Source organism: Mastigoproctus giganteus, chromosome 1 (assembly GCF_048544385.1).
Source record: "Mastigoproctus giganteus isolate SK-2022 chromosome 1, ASM4854438v1, whole genome shotgun sequence".
NCBI lineage: Eukaryota > Metazoa > Arthropoda > Arachnida > Uropygi > Thelyphonidae > Mastigoproctus > Mastigoproctus giganteus.
Genome location: NC_143575.1, coordinates 135,417,428 through 135,434,141, shown reverse-complemented (window position 1 = coordinate 135,434,141; position 16,714 = coordinate 135,417,428). Strand labels below are relative to the sequence as shown.

Sequence of the window (16,714 nt, the reverse complement as noted above, 5' to 3'; positions counted from 1 at the left end):
CAAAGCAGGTTACCAGATAAAACAAGAACCAAAGCTGTGGCTCTCAGGGTTTTAATGAAACCGACGAGAAGAAGTGGTACTGGCAAGACTCAGAATTGGACATACTCATCGTACCAATCTGTTCCTGCTACTGGGAGAAGATCCATCCCAGTGTTCATTCTGTGACAGTCAACTTATGGGTAGGAATTTTCTGTTTGATTGTCCTTTATATTCAACCACTTTTCAGTCGGCCTATAGGCTGAAAGTCTCACATGATTTAACTCATATCCTGAGAAATGATGCAAACATAGAAGAATTATAATCTATTTAAAATATATTGGCCTATTCAGGAGTATTTAATTTATCATCTACAGTGGTATATTTTGACTAAATAAACTGAGCAGACACAATTTAGCCTCAGTAGCTCTTGTGTCATTAAGTCATATACCACCAACAACAACAGCATTCCTGACATCACCTAGGATAGTAAAGGCCAAGTTGTCAATCTTAATAACTCCTTGAAGTTATTAAGCTTGTTTCCCTAGTATTAGCTTCCCATTCATGTGAAACATTGCTAACTTTGATAAATCTTAACAGTATCTTTTATCATACCTTTCGTTTCATTAAGACAAGTTGTAAATCACCCCAAATTATAAATCTTATAGAATGTTATCAAGATTATTTAAATCTTACTTAAATCCTCCACATTGTCATCTCCCATATGCTTTATAGCTAACCAATTGTGATATGTTATTCCAAAAATGCATAACATGAGAAATCATTGTATTGAGTGGAGTTGTAAATTTCATTCATAGTAATAGAAATATGAAGAACTTACGGAAGATTTTCAGTTTTAGCATTTATCTTTATAATTTCAGCGATTTTTGAAATGAAATTTCTGTTTGAAGTTAATGAAATTTCTCAAAAACTGGATTGCATTTAAAATGTAATGTTTTCTTTTTTTTTTTTTTTTTTTTTCTGTGTGTGTGTGTGTGTGTGTGTGTTGAGAATTACTATGCATGCAGGATCAATATCGTATAGACCTGGTATTGTAGGGGTGGAAAAACCTTGTATCTGGGGTATTACTTTCATAAAAAATAAGATAATATTATTTAAATGCAAACTCATGAAATTGTGAATAACTGAAAAGAGTGCTAGAGATGAAATTTACAAGTAACATTCTATATTCTCTGGTGTTACTTAGTATTTTGTCACATGAAATGTCAAAAATGATCACGATAGTGATCGTTTTCAACATTTTAAAAAGCTATCATATCACTCATTTTGAAGGTGTCTAATGATATCTAAACTGTTTACATAAATTATGTTGACTAGTTTAAATGACTTTATTTAGAGGTACTGCATTGTAGCAAACGCACCCTTCATGCTGAATACCACATTTATTTACTGCTTGCACTCCACATGTAGATTTGTAATTTTAGGATTGACAATGGATAGCCCAGACTGAAAAACATTATTTGTAGGTTTCATTGTTTTAGCACTCTTTTATTCAGAGTTATTCACATTTTCATGGGTTCTCTTTGCACCTCCGTAGCCAGGTGGGAAGGAGCAGCAGTGCATAGCACATGCTTCTTGATTAGACCGGGGTTCGAGCCCGTCACCACCAAATAGGAGTATGCGGAAAGTCAAGGAATGACCACCGCATATCCCGGAGCAATATGGCCTTAGTTGCTAATGCTCCTAAAAACCAAATAACAACAACAACAACAACATGGGTTCTCATTTAAAATTAAAACCGCATATCATTTTGATGGTTTTCTTTTATATTCTTTTTATATGTTATCAGTGAACAATTAAAAATGTTTTAATGATATTACATTTTTTGTTTATTTTCTCACTCGCTGTCTCACTGAATAGGATTTATCTGTCATCATCATCAACATGATTCCACTTCCCATAAAGAAACTGGATGTGTCTAATAGATATGCAGTTTGTTTCACAAGTATGTTCAAAAAATCTTTTTGACTAATGTCAAAAAGATTGTGGGAAGTCATCAACACATGCCCAAAAATGCTTTATTTCTGAAATTTGAATCTGATTTTTTTTTTTACCTTTCTAAATATAGAAGGACTGTTTCTACAATCTCTGAAGTATTATTTTCTGGTTTACACAGAGTAATTGAGTATGAAAACATGTCAGGTTCACCATGAAGTTTCAAATTACTAAATGTTTAGCATTAGCATTAGTAGAGGCATACGAGGCAAGAAAGCAAGCTTATGCAGCATCAACCTAAAAATAAAAATAAAAAAATGCTCCCATTTCACCCCTCCATTCATTCCAAATGCCTGTCCAGCTTAGCCTTAAATTTATTTAGGCTATTAGCTTCCCCAACAAAAGATGGAAGCCTGTTCTACCAATCAACCACCCACTGGCTAAAGGCAATTCTCCGCACATCCGCTCTACAACCATCCTTCCTCAGTTTGAAACTGTGCCCCCTCAGGTTCTTAGTCTGAGCAAGAGGAAGAATCTCATCAGCATTCAGCTTGCTCAACCCATTCAAGGCTTTATACATCTCAATCAGATCACCTTGCAGGTGCCTACTCTCCAGATTCTGCAATTTGCAGAACTTAAGCCTTTCTTGGTAAGAACACTCCTTTATAGTTTCAAGCTACTTGTTTTACTTTCCCACTAGTCAAATATACATCTACAGCCTTCCTTACTTGTCTTTGAAAGGTGTATTATTGTTTTAACGTAGTAAAGGACAAGAACATGAAACTGAATAATCTATCAAGATGGATTTATTGTTTTGCTGCTCTGCAGGAACCAACACATAATTTAAAATTCCAATATTGTGAAATGCATCAGATTTGAAATAAATTTTGAAAAAAATTTAAAAATGGAAGTAAATAATACTATCTAATATATATATGCATATAAATGTTTATTTTTTTAAAAGTACTTATATACACACACACACACACACATAATAAATAAAAATATATGCACGTGAAATTTTTAAATTTTGATAAAAACTTAAAACTAATCTGGAATGAAGAGACTAGAGATCTCTTTATCCCAGATTAAGAATGTGAAATAAAGTATTTAAAATATTTCTCAATATTTTTTGGAAATTTTTTGAAACACTGAGTAATGTAAATGTGTATACTGATTGGGTCTTTGTAGGGAATTGGCTTCTAACACAGACTGCTTATTTCTCCTGGACAGAGAAAGAGATAATTCACTCCATTCCTTATAAGAACTACATTGATTCATATAATTTAAAATTCAATAAAAATACAATATCACTGTGACATTCATGATTCTGTCTGTGATTGGCAAGACCTATGTGCTGGTATTGCATAATACCAGTCTGTCAAACTCAGAATACGAAGCAGTATTAATACATCTGTAGATTCTGGAATTTTATTTCAGTAAAATTAAACTATCTATGCAGTTATTTAAATAACTGTCATTAGGGAATCCTTATTTCCTGCAATGGAAAAAGTCACTGAGAGCCATAGTTGCTAGTAATTGCAAATTTTTATTATTATTAATACTTGGTTATTATATTTAATTAATGATTTAACAAAATTGAATGCTTTGGTTAGGTTTGGATGGAATACCTGGCCAAAAAGGTGAATCAGGATTACCTGGAAGAGGTCTCCCTGGACCTGCAGGAGCTCCTGGTGAACGTGGACCCGAAGGCTTGCCTGGAGCAGCTGGACTTCCTGGTCCTAAAGGTGTACAAGGCTTGCCTGGATTTCCTGGAATGAAAGGAGAAAGAGTAAGGAATTGATATAAATTATAACATTATCTACTCTATCATTTAAATTCAGTTCAAGGATTGCTTATATGCTATTATTATAATTGCTGTATGAAATTTAATACAGTGAGATAAGCATTTCTTATCATTATGGTTCATCTTAGCCAAAAAAAGGAAATAATAAAATTAGCTGAATCAGAAGTGGAATGTGGTTGACTCTCTTTGTTTAATAAGAAAAAGAAGAATAATGTTAATTTTTTAATATATAAATTAATTTTCTTTATGAGAATTAAAAAATTCTCATAAAGAGAATAAAATTTATTTGAAAGAATTAAGTTATTTATAGTTATTTATATATTTGTTGTATAAATAAAGCTTGCTATTTATAGCTGCATAAAAGAGTTTGAAAAGATGAGAAAGTTAATGTTTTATCATAACTATGACAAGTGTTTTTTGTGAAAATGCATCATTACTCCAAAGCTGAAGACAAACTGAATATTCTACATTGGTATCTTCATTATAACATTTCATGGTGCCTCCGTAGCCAGGTGGGAAGGAGCAGCAGTGCATAGCACATGCTTCTTGATTAGACCGGGGTTTGAGCCCGTCACCACCAAATACAGAGGATGTGGAAAGGTCAGGGAATGACCACCGCATATCCCGGAGCAATATGGCCTTAGTTGCTAATGCTCCTAAAAACCAAATAACTAACTAAATAACATTTCATATTGCGAAATCCTTCACAATGAATTTCCTCTGCTTATATTTCAAATAAGTAACACTTCCTCTTTAGAGAAATCTGCTTTACTTATTTTTAGTTGAGTACCATGAACCAGTAATTACAGCAGACTTTTATAATGCAGAAGTGTTACTTATTTAAAGTATAAGAAGGCAACTCGTGAAGGATTTCACAATATGAGATGTTCTAATAACAATGCCTAACTTAAAATTTTGTTTTGTCTTAAAATTAAATTAAACTATGTAATGTTCGTGCATTTGCACTAAACAATTTCATAGTTTAACACAATTAAAACACTGTTTTCTACATTAAATATGCTGCAACTACAATGAGGACACTGAAGTCCTAGTTATATCTAGTAAGCAAAATTAAAAAAAAAAAAAACAGGCTACTTAAAGAAACAATACTCAATTAAAATACCAAAATAAACAGGAAAAAAAGCAAGAGTCTCCACTCTCCCAAGGAATGGACAGTAACCTGATATCCTATGTATGGTGTGGTGCAGATGATATCTGAAAAAGCAGAAAGAAATCACCACCACATCACCAAATATGAATGCAGTGACTCATTAAAGAGGACATAACAAATAAATTTTAAAGGAAATACAGTGACCACATCTTCATGGAGGCATTCCAAAATAATTGCATTTCTGTTGAACCCAGAAAATGCCAAAAAAAAAAAAAAAAAAAAAAAAAGACAATGGGTATTCCTATATGAGCGGTAGCAATGAAGACATATACAACTAACAAATGCATCTTTAGTATGGTTAATCTGACAGTCAGAAAAAACTGAATAAAGTGAAAAATGAAATGCAAATTTTCATGACTGGCCAACCAACAAATCTAATGAAATGCAACACAACTAACTAAACATTACTAAGAAAAGAGAAATTAAAATTAAAATATAAAATTAAAGTTGGAATTTAACATAAAACATAATGAAAAGATATTTTAGAGTTGTTAACGTTTAATTCAAACATTTTAATTTAATATTTCGGCTTTTTGTTGTTTCTCATTTGAATTTTTAGTTAGTATTGTTTATGTCGCATTTATCCATTTCATTAGATTTATTGATTGTACCTGTTGGTGTGGAAATTTGCATCTTGTCCTTTCAGTTTGTTGAATTGTTTCCTGAATTTTGGATTAACCACATTTCAGATGTTTTTTGTTGAATTTGTCTTGTTTCTTGCATAGGGGGGAAACCTGTGGTCTTTTTGCTGGCCATGACAATAATGAAATGCAGTTATTTTTGGAATTTATGCATACTATGCCTTCTGGAAGAAGTATTCACTGTGGTTACCCCTAAATTATCTTTCTCATGTTCTCTTTATGAAAATACAAAAAAAAAAAAAAAAAAAAATTTTTAAAAATGCAAAAAAATCACCTGTCACATTTTATTTTTTATTCTTCTTCTCCTTCTTCTTCTTGTGGCACAGTAAATAATTCCTTTGCATCTTATCAGACAACAGTTGTGCCATACTCTTTGGTTAATATCAAGTCACTCTCCATTCTTTGAATGACTTCATATCCTTGTTTGTTTCTTATCTGTTTTGGTATTCAAATTGGTACTCTTTCTTTAAGAAGTTTTTAAAGTTGCCCTGCTATTGCATTAGATGCAATACCAGAACAACTTGAGTAGATGCTGCACTCTCAAAATAGATCTGTTGTACGTTTATTTAAAATATGAGGCTGCGTTGATGATCTACTTCAGAAATAAATGGCAACTCATTAGAAAACTCATAACTCATGAGCACTAGAAAAACCAGGTTGAGAGTAGGAGTGTGTTATAGGCTTAATGACTCTGATGAGTACAGTGAGCAACTGTACAGGGAAATAGAGTGGGCCAGTAAATCAGATTGTCTTATAATGGGGGATTTTAACTTCCCAGATATAGACTGGAACTTGTGGGTTGGTCCTCATACACCAGCAAGACTTTTGTAGATTTATTGGATGATTGTTTTCTACAGCAGGCAACCAGAGGGATAATACTCTTGATCTGATTATCAGCAGTGATTCTTCATATGTTAAGATTCTGCAGATAAAGAAACCACTAGTTGGAAGTGATCACAGTGTACTGATGTGGGATTTACTTAAAGATGTAACTACCATCGGGGTAAGCGGAAGGATTTTTGCTTTTGTAAAGGTGACTACATTGGTTTCAGAGAACTTTTAAATTCTATACAGTGGGACCAACTGATGATGTTAAAAACAGCAAATTCTAAATGTATTCAAGAATTAATCATGGAAGCAATTAAGAAATACTGTTCAAGGTTTAGACCTAAATGGATGTCAGATGACTTAATGAGATTTGTGGCAGGGGATACACATAAAAATGCATGGGATACATATAAATTATCAGGTGACACAGATACTATTGGTAGATACTATAGTCTGTAATCGAGTCACAAAAGAACATTAGGCAAGCGAAGGCTGATTATGAGAAATCCTTGGCAAAGGATGCAAAGAAAAACAAAGACTTCTTTGCTTATGTAAACTCTAGAAGGAAGTTGATGAATCAGATTGGTCCACTTGATTTTGGGGGTTTGACTGTTGATTTTCCTGCTCAGATAGCAGACAAACTGAATAAGTATTTTGCATTTACATTCACACATGAAGAGGTCTGTGGAGGAGTGGAGGCCAGAAGCTAATCAAACTCTGGCAGGAACCTAAATGATTTTGTAATAACTGAGAGCAAAGTGGCAGAGAAATTGTTGAAATTGAACATAAGAAAGGCACGTGGGGTGGATGGGATCGATCCAGTTGTATTAAAGGAAGCAACAAAGGAAGTAAGCAAACCCTTAGCCATAATTATGAAAGGTTCCTTGGACTCAGGGGAATTGCCCATACACTGGAGATGTGCAAATAAGTCCCAAATTCAAAAAGGGAGATCAAAGGGTGACACAGGTAATTACAGAGCTCTTAGAATAACTTCTGTTCCAGAAAAAATAATGGAGTCATCGATTAAGGAAACAATTAGGGATGTCTTTTTCCCGGATTTCGGTAATCCCGGGATCCGGGGGCAAAAATGTTCTTTTCCCGGAATTTCCCAGGATTATTGTAGGTGGAATTAAAACTGAAAATTTCACAGCATTTTATTTATTCACACATATATATATATATGTATAATTATATATATTTGAATAACCCTGTATATATATATATATATAGGGTTATTCAAAATGAAGTCCGGGGTTTCAAACAATTCCTGTACACACATGAGCAGACATAGGAAGAAAGAAATATTTCCAGAATGCAAGTATAGTAATGAAGTTTTTTTACATACCTCATAAATGTTCAATATGAGAGCCTTTAGTGATCCGGCAGACATCAACTTGGAAAAGGAATTCTTCCCACACACGGCTTAGTGAGTCAGGAGTGATGCTGTCAATGGTTTTGGTGATCCGATCTTTCAGTTCTGGTATAGGTAAGGGAGGCACAAAAACGTTATCCTTTACGAAACCCCACAGGAAGAAATCGCATGGCATTAGGTCGGGAGACCAAGGCAGCCAGGATTCGATCTGCTGATCTGCAGCACTCCCACATCCGATCCATTGCTATGGTAAATGGCAGTTTAAAAAATTCTGGACTATGTGATGGAAGTGACATGGGGCACCATCTTGCTGTAGGATGAAGTTCGCACTATTGTCCTGTATTATTATTATTATTAGCCTTATGGTGCAGGAAAGCCTGAGGCTTATGCTGCACCAGCCAAAAAAAATTTCCGAGTTACCCTGAGAGAGAGAGAGAGAGAGAGAGAGAAGTAGAAAGGAATTACCAAGAAAGAGAAGAATGATGATATCCAGCTCGGGACCCTGTGTGTGCCAAGCCCATACTCACCAGATGTGAGTCCCTGGGGGTAGTTGGGGTAGAAGCCATAAGCGTAATAAATCCAGATAAATCTCCCCAGTTACAATCTTTTTACAAAAGAAAAATGGACCGTAAACTTTCCTTTGAGACATGGCGCAAAAGACATTTACTTTTGGAGAGTCCCGCTCATGTTCCACATGTGATGCCGATTTGATGTCCCCCAAAATCGCACATTCTGCTTATTCACTTTCCCCAACAAATGGAAGGTCGATTCATCAGAAAAAATCATTCTGTCAGCAAACATGTCATCTTGTTCCATGCGGCTCTGCAGGGTAGTGCAGAAGTTACTCCTAGCGCACAGATCATCTAGTTTCAAAGACTGCAACAGGGTTAGACGATATAGTTTCATTAGTAATCGCTTCCACAAAACACACCAAACTGTAGTTTGTGGGATGTGAAGTTCTTTGCTTGCCCTCATAGTGGATTTCCTTGGGCTCCTTAGCAAAGTTTCCCTGATGTGTTCCACATTAGCATCTGATACGGGCGAGTGACCGGGACTTTTTCCCTTGTGCAGACATCCTGTCTCCTTAAACTGTGTATACCATCGTTTAATTGTCTTGTCCATCGGCGGATCTTTCTTAAATTTGGTCCGAAAGTGGCGTTGCACAAAGGTAACAGATTTACTCACATGAAACTCCAACACAGTGAAAGCTTTCTCATTACATTCCGAAGCCATGTCGCAACAGAGCAGAACTGACATCACAGGCAAACGAACGACTGCACGGCGGTATGCATCCAATGCCACCTGGTGGTTAGCCGTGCAGCATACCGAACATTGTGAGTGTGGGAATGAAACTTGAGATATTATGCTTTCTTTCGAGATGGCTACAAATGATTGACACATGCGCTTTCACAAAAAAAAATTCTGAAACCCCGGACTTCATTTTGAATAACCCTGTGTATAAACTGCAAATTGAAACAAATTCAAAACTTACTTTTCAGAAACTTAACATGTTCTTTTTAAACCTTGACAGACTAGTGACTACATTGTTAAACAAAAATTTATTTCACTTTAGTTTATTTTGAAACTGATTTGGCAATTGACATGTAATATGAACATAAGAAACACAGGTAATTTACACTTTTATCTCTGTGTCTAGTTCTAAGTTTGGTTATAAATAGTCCTGCAGCCGAAAAAGACCTTTCAGCTTCTACACTTGTTGGTGGTATGGATTCGAGAGCGTCCATTAATTTTAATACATTTTTTGTTTTTTCACCAGTTGCCTCAAAGATTTTGAACTCCTTGGATATATTCTTTGCAAGTGATTGACCTTCAGCTTCATGTTGAGGGTCTTTAGAAACACATTCAGTTTGTTTTTTGATTTGACGCACCAATTTCTCACAAAGCATCTGCTGTCTTTTGCTCTCACTGTCACACTCTTTCTCGGAGTCGGAATGTGATGAATCAGATTGCGATGATTCAGAAGAGGAAACCCCAAGACGAGTTATTATTCGTTTTGCTGTAACCAACAAGGCTGATTTGCTTAGAAGTGGTTGCAACTCGGTTTCTACTATTTTTCTATTTCTTTTATAATACGTTTTTCCAGTTTTTATATACTTCAATAATCCAACCAACGCTTTTTGCTTTTCTTTTGTTTATCCTTAAAATTAGTGCTTCCTGAACTTTTCTCGAAAAGATAGAATTTTGCTCAGAAAGTTCTTATATGATGAAAGAAAAAACTCCCTCTGCAGTGTCGCATCATGGGTTTCAAGACTGCAACAAGGTCATTAAGAGCTGTATACTCTGCTTCACATATTGGATTTTTCATGTTATAGTCAATCCTTGTTTTTTCAATTTGTGATTTTAACTGTAAGAATCGTTCTAACATGGCTACCAAACTGTTCCATCTAGTTTTAGAATTGAGTACTAGGCTTAAATTTTCTTGCTTGAATGAAGATTTAACATAATTCTGAAGAGTATCATTTTTCAAGGGAGACTTTCAAACCATTCACACAATCGTTCTAACTTTATTAATGATATTAGCTATGTTTAATGCACCAGAGAATAGGTCATCTCTGAAATCACATTTTTGTTCCTTATCAGGATTGTTTTTGAAGCTTAGATTTGAATCGTAATTTTCCGTTTCATCCTCTTCTAAATCTTCCTCGCTGTTTCAGTTGTTTCTACCTCAATTACACCTTCTGAATCATTCCGTCTCTTGTATAGAATGTCGCATATTGCAAGGTGTATACCGTGGGCATAGCAAAGCTGATGTTCACAATCTATCAACTGTCCGAATTTCACCATAACACTCGCCCCATCCATTACACCGCAACTATATGATGCTCTATTGGTAATTTAAACTCCAATAACTTCTATTTTACTTCTTCAACCATTTCTTTGGCGTTTATTCTACCATTAATAGCAGTCATTCCTAGATTCCAAAATTTGTCTTTATCTTGATGAACATTGATATTTAAATAACGTTTGTTTTTAAGCGATGAATGTTCGTTTAGAGAAAGGCTGCATCTCTTACCATTTTTTAATGATTGCTCAATTTCTTTTATTATATTTTCTTTTATAATATTATACTGTTTATACACAAATTGCATAACATGATTGGGATTTTTAGGAAGAAGCAAACCTTTTTCCCTGAATGCTTGCTGAATAAATTCACTTTTACGTATGGCACTGATAGGAAATCCATCTACAGCTACAAGCTTTGCAATGATTTCTTCTTTTGTGTCTTTCTTTAAAAAACTAAACAATGTTGGCTGAGAATGAACACTTTTTAAATATTTCGAAGAGCTTTCTACAGATTCATCCCCTGTAGAATGTTTGAGGTTACAATCATTGGCCGACGTAGGCTTCTCAATAGAATGTTTAGTTTTTAAATCCGAAGCAAGCCACTTGTAGAAAAACCTCTACATTTCAGTATTGCACCACAATGACTACACTTTGCTTCTTCATTATTATTACATTTAATGAAGTACTGCCAGACGAATGTTTTTGATCTCTCCATCGTCACAAAATATTAAAACAACAAAATATATATAAAGCAGCTTAACTGCAAGAGGAACTTTCAAGGACAAATGACATGTATAATTGAGAGGAGTCGAGACTCGAGAAATGACAACGATGACATTACAGAGATATGTAAGAAAGTGCTGGCCTTTCGCTTTCTGCTTTATATATATATATTGCAAATGTTTTCTTTATCTTCGCCTTCTTCCCACATTTATATGGGGTCAGCATTTCTGTCCTTAATTCTTTTCCTCCATTCCTCCCTATCCTGGGCTTCCTCTCTCCTTCATCCTCTCTCTTTTAAATCCTCTGCCACCTTGTCCTTCCATCTCAACTTAGGTCTCCCCCTCTTCCTCTTCCCTATCACCTCCAACTTTTCACACCTCTTCCCCACATACTTCTCACTTCTTCGTTCCACTTGTCTAAGCCACCTCAACCTAGATTCCTGAATTTTTTTACTCAGAGGCTCCACCTTAACCGCACCTCTGATGTAGTCGTTTGTTATCCTGTCCTTCCTTGTCACACCACACATCCATCTTAGCATCCTCATCTCCGCCACCTCCATCTTTTTCCCTGGGCCCTTGTAATCGCCCATGTCTCAGCACCGTACATCAATGCGGGTCTAACCGCAGTTTTATACACTCTTCCCTTCATTTTACAATTTACTTTCTTATCACACAGCACCCTACTCATCTTTCTTCAGTTCAACCATCCACATTGCACTCTATGCTGTATTTCTGCACTCAGTCCTCCATCCCTCTCAACGTTCGATCCCACATACTTAAATTTTGAAACTGATTGTAGCTTTTCCTCCTGCAGTTTTATAGAGCTCTCATCTTCTCCATTTAATACCATATATTCTGTCTTTGTTCTACTTATCCTCATGCCTCTCTCTTCCAATGCTTTCCTCCATTCCTCCAATTTCTTCTCTACCTTTCCTTGAGACGGTTCGCACAGTACAATGTCATCCGCGAACAGCATACTCCATGGTGCTCTACTCTTCACTTCTCTCACCAACACATCCATTACCAGATGAAACAGATATGGGCTGAGAGCTGATCCCTGGTGCAGTCCAACTTCTACAGAGAACCCCTCAGTCATACCTACACTACTCTTAACCTGAGTCACTGCTCCCTCGTACATTTCCTTCACAAGCCTTATGTACTCTTCTGATGCACCCTTCTCCCTCATGCATCTCCATACCTCTTGTCTGGGCACTCTATCCTATGCTTTTTCCAGGTCTATGAACACCATGTGCAACTCTGCTTGCATCTCCCTGTATCTTTCCATCACCTGCCTTAAAGCAAAGACCGCATCTGTTGTTCCTCTTCCCAGCATGAAACCAAACTGTTTCTTTCCTATTTCCATCTCCTGCCTTATCCTTCCTTCCACAATTCTTTCCCAGATCTTCATAGAATGAGACATTAACTTTATTTCCCTGTAGTTCCCACATTCTGCACATCCCCCTTTCCTTTATAGATTGGCACAAGTATACTTTCCCTCCACTCATCGGGTATCCTCTCCTGCTGCCACAGTTTTTCCATAAAGTCCCATAGGATATCGATCCCTTCTTCTCCCAGACTTCTCCATACCTCTACTGGTATCTGATCAGCACCTACTGCTTTCCCCCTCTTCATTTTTCTGAGTGCTCTTTCCACTTCTTTCCTGCTTATGCCTTCCACTACTCTTTCATTCATCTCTCCATCCTCGCATAGTGCTCTTGGATTTTCCTCATTTAGTAACTTCTTAAAATAGTCTCTCCACCTTTCCTTAATCTTCTCCTTGTCCTGTATAACCACTCCCCTCTCACCTTTAATATGTTTTATTGATGAGAAGTCGTTTGATGCCTCGTCTCTCCAGTTCCCCATAGGCCTCGTCCACTGTCCTTGCCTTTGCTATTGCCACAGCCCTTTTTTGCCTCCTTATTTGCTAATTTATATGCTTCTTTATCTTCCTGGTTGCCTGCTAAATCCCATCTTTTCTTCTTCTCCTTCTTTTGTTTTATCACCGCTTGCACTTCCTCATTCCACCACCAGACCTCATTTCCCTCCGGCACTCCCTTTCCTGATGTTTTTCCCAAGAACTCTTCTCCAACTTTCCTTATGATACAACTATTTAACTTCCACCACTCTTGCATGTCTTCCGGTAACTTTATTCCTTTTAGCACATTTTCCCTAAACTCCTCTTTCAATCTCCACCATTTTATCCTTTCTCCCCCCCTCTCTTGAATATTTCTTACTTTTGTCCACTGCAACCTCCCAATCGACCACAAGCAATCTATATTGTGCAGACACACTTCCTCCGTTTATCACCTTGCTGTTCCTCATTTCCTTTAGATGCCTCCTATGGCACATGATATAGTCAATCTGGCTTGTCCTTTCCCCACTCTTGTATGTTATCATCTGGCTTTCTTTCTTTTCAAAGTAGGTCAAAGGCCACTGCGTGTTCTACTATCCTCTCCCCTTCTCTATTTCTTTCCCCAAATCTCCACCTTCCATACACTCTTCCTTCCTCTCTCTTGCTTCTTCCTAAATGTCCACTTAAATCACCCCCAACAATCAACCCCTCCTTCTCAGGTATTGCCATGACCACTTGATCCATTTCCATCCAAAAACTGTCCTTTTCTTCTTCCCGCATCCTACTATTATGGTCAAGTGTCCACCCACTTCCAGTTTGATGCTCATAACCCTATTACTCCTTCTGTTAACCTCACATGCTCCATCTTTTAACTCCTTATCAACTACAATACCTACTCCATTTCTTCCTCTCTCATCTGCTCCCCTAAAGAACAACTTGTACCCTTCACCGAGCTCTTTAGCTTTATTTCCTTTCGTACATACATTTCGTACAATATATATTGCAAATGTAATGTATGAAAATAAATATTTTTCTAAATTAAAATAATACACATCTTTACTGCTGACAATATCTCAAATTATGAAGAAACTATTTATCTTGCCAGCGCATGATGATCGCATATATATATATTTATTTATTTATAGTGTGTGTGTGTGTGTGTGTGTGTGTGTGTGTGTGTGTGTGTGTAAGACTGTTAGTATTGATTATTAAAGTTAGTAATTCAGACCGGGAAATCCCCGGATAAATCTTGCAGCAAAAATCAACCGGGATCCCGGGAAACAATCCCTAGAAACAATGCAGGATCATCTAGACAAGACTGCAGTCTTAGTTCAGAGACAGTATGCGTTTGTTAAGGGGAAGTCTTGTCTGATACATTTCATTGGATACTACGATGTGGTCACAAAGGAACTGGATGCAATGAATAATTTTGATATCATATACTTGGATTTTAGGAAAGCTTTTGATACTGTGGAACAAAGAAGTCTACTGTTCAAATTAGAGCAGTATGTCATTAAGGGAAAGTTGCTACAATGGATAAAAGGATGGTTGAGAGGAGAAGACAGAGTGTGGTTTTCAATGGATACTGCTCTTCATGGACTAATGTTATTAGTGGAGTTCCCCTGGGTTCAGTGTTGGGCCCATTGTTGTTTTCAGTATTTATTAATGATATTGATGAAGGTATATCAGAGCTAACAGATGATACGAAGGTTGGCAGGGTTGTTAATGACAGTAATGATAGCACACTGCTGCAACAGGATCTTGAAAAGTTGAGCAGATGGGCTGAGAGGTGGCAACTGAAGTTTAACATTGACAAATATAAAGTATTGCATATGGGTAGCAGTAACTCCAGAGTAACGTATCAACTGGGTGGTCTACACTCAGGCTAGTGGAGAATGAAAAGGACCTGGGGATAATTGTGCAGTCAGATATGAAGTGTTCTGAGCAGTGCAAAAAAAGCTGCAAGAGTAGCTCATGGTGTCCTGTCAAAGATATACAGGAATTTTTCTAGCAGGGATAAGAGGATGATTTTCCCCTTGTATAAGGCAATGGTCATGCCACACCTTGAGTACTGTATACAGGTCTGGAGGCCTCATTTTAAGAAAGATGTAGAGTTGCTGGATAGAGTACAGAAAAGGGCAATGAGATTGGTGAGTGAAAAAAAGGGTTGGTGTTACCAAAAAAGGCTTAAGTTCTTCAAATTGCAACTTCTGGAAACTAGGCACCTGCGAGGTGATCAGTGTGCGTGACCACCCACAGTGTGGGTCGTCACTCACAGTGTGCTTGTGCATGAGGGTTATACCCAGGATTACTAACAGTCCCACTATCGTTAAGGTGCAAGCAGAGGATTTGACTGTCACAGAATGTCCGGACTTTGCCAAAATTGGGTCCATTTGACTTGAGTGTCACCCGAATATCAGTTCCAAACTCCCAGGTAGTAAGTACAGCTTGTCTGGCATATCTCAGAGAATGTCTCTGACAACCTCAAGGACCAAAGATGATTATGGTGTAATAATCATCCCTGCTTACAAAATTCTTGTATGTCATCGATAAAACCCTAATTGGAGGGTTTTATGAATGGAGCCATCTTGGAGGCCTGTTTGCTTTGATCAGAGATGTCAATCCTTCCAATGTCCAGGCTGGGTAAGTTTTCCCATATCTGGCTGCACAATAACCACCAGATCTCTTTCATTTATCCACTAAACTGAATTTAGTATCCATACCACACAGTTAGTATATTAATCTAGGTTACTTCTACCCAGATGAAGTACCTTGTATTTGTCAGTGTTAAATTTAAGCTATCATTTCTCAGCCCATCTACAGTTGCACATATCCAGTTCATAGGGAATCGTCCCCTGAATCTAAAGGTGCTCTTATAGTAATAGCTAAGTGTTTGCTTATCTTCTTTGCTGCCTCCCTTCATATAATAGGATAGATTCCATCCACTCAGGGTGCCTTAGCATTAGCATTAGTAGAGGCATTTGATGCAAGAAAGCAAGCTTATGCAGCATCAGCCAAAAAAAAAAAAAAAAAAAACCCACTTCCACTTCACCCCTCTGTTTGTTCAAAATACCTGTCCAGCTGAGCCTTAAACTTATTTAGGCTATCAACCTCCACTACAAGGGATGGAAGTCTGTTCCACCAACCAACCACCCGCTGGCTAAAGGCAAATTTCCGCACGTCTGTCCTACATCTGTCTTTCCTCAATTTGAATTTATGCCCTCTCAGGTGATTTTTCTGAGCTAGAGGAAGAATCCCATCAGCATTGAGCATGCTCAACCCATTCAAGGCTTTATACACCTCTATCAGATCACCTCGCTGGTGCCTAGTCTCCAGACACTGTAATTTGCAAAACTTAAGCCTTTCTTCGTAAGAGCACCCCTTTGTTCCATTCACTAATCTTGTTGCCCCTCTCTGTACTCGTTCCAGCAGCTCTACATCCTTCTTGAAATGAGGCCTCCAGACCTGTATACAGTACTCTAGGTGTGGCCTGACCATTGCCTTATACAAGGGAATAATCACTTCCTTATCCCTGCTGGAAAAATTCCTGTATATCATTGACAATACTCCATGAGCTACTCTTG

The 16,714-nt window shown here is 37.0% G+C and overlaps 1 protein-coding gene across 2 annotated transcripts in view; it reads left to right on the top strand.

Moving 5' to 3' along the window:
- Positions 1 to 16,714, top strand: part of Col4a1 (Collagen type IV alpha 1) — a 1,206,096-nt gene that overhangs the window by 890,007 nt on the left and 299,375 nt on the right. For both annotated transcript variants that reach the window (XM_090374514.1, XM_090374509.1), the window contains exon 29: positions 3,549 to 3,724. In XM_090374514.1, coding sequence (XP_090230640.1) covers positions 3,549 to 3,724 — 176 coding nt within the window. The remainder of the gene's footprint in view (positions 1 to 3,548; positions 3,725 to 16,714) is intronic.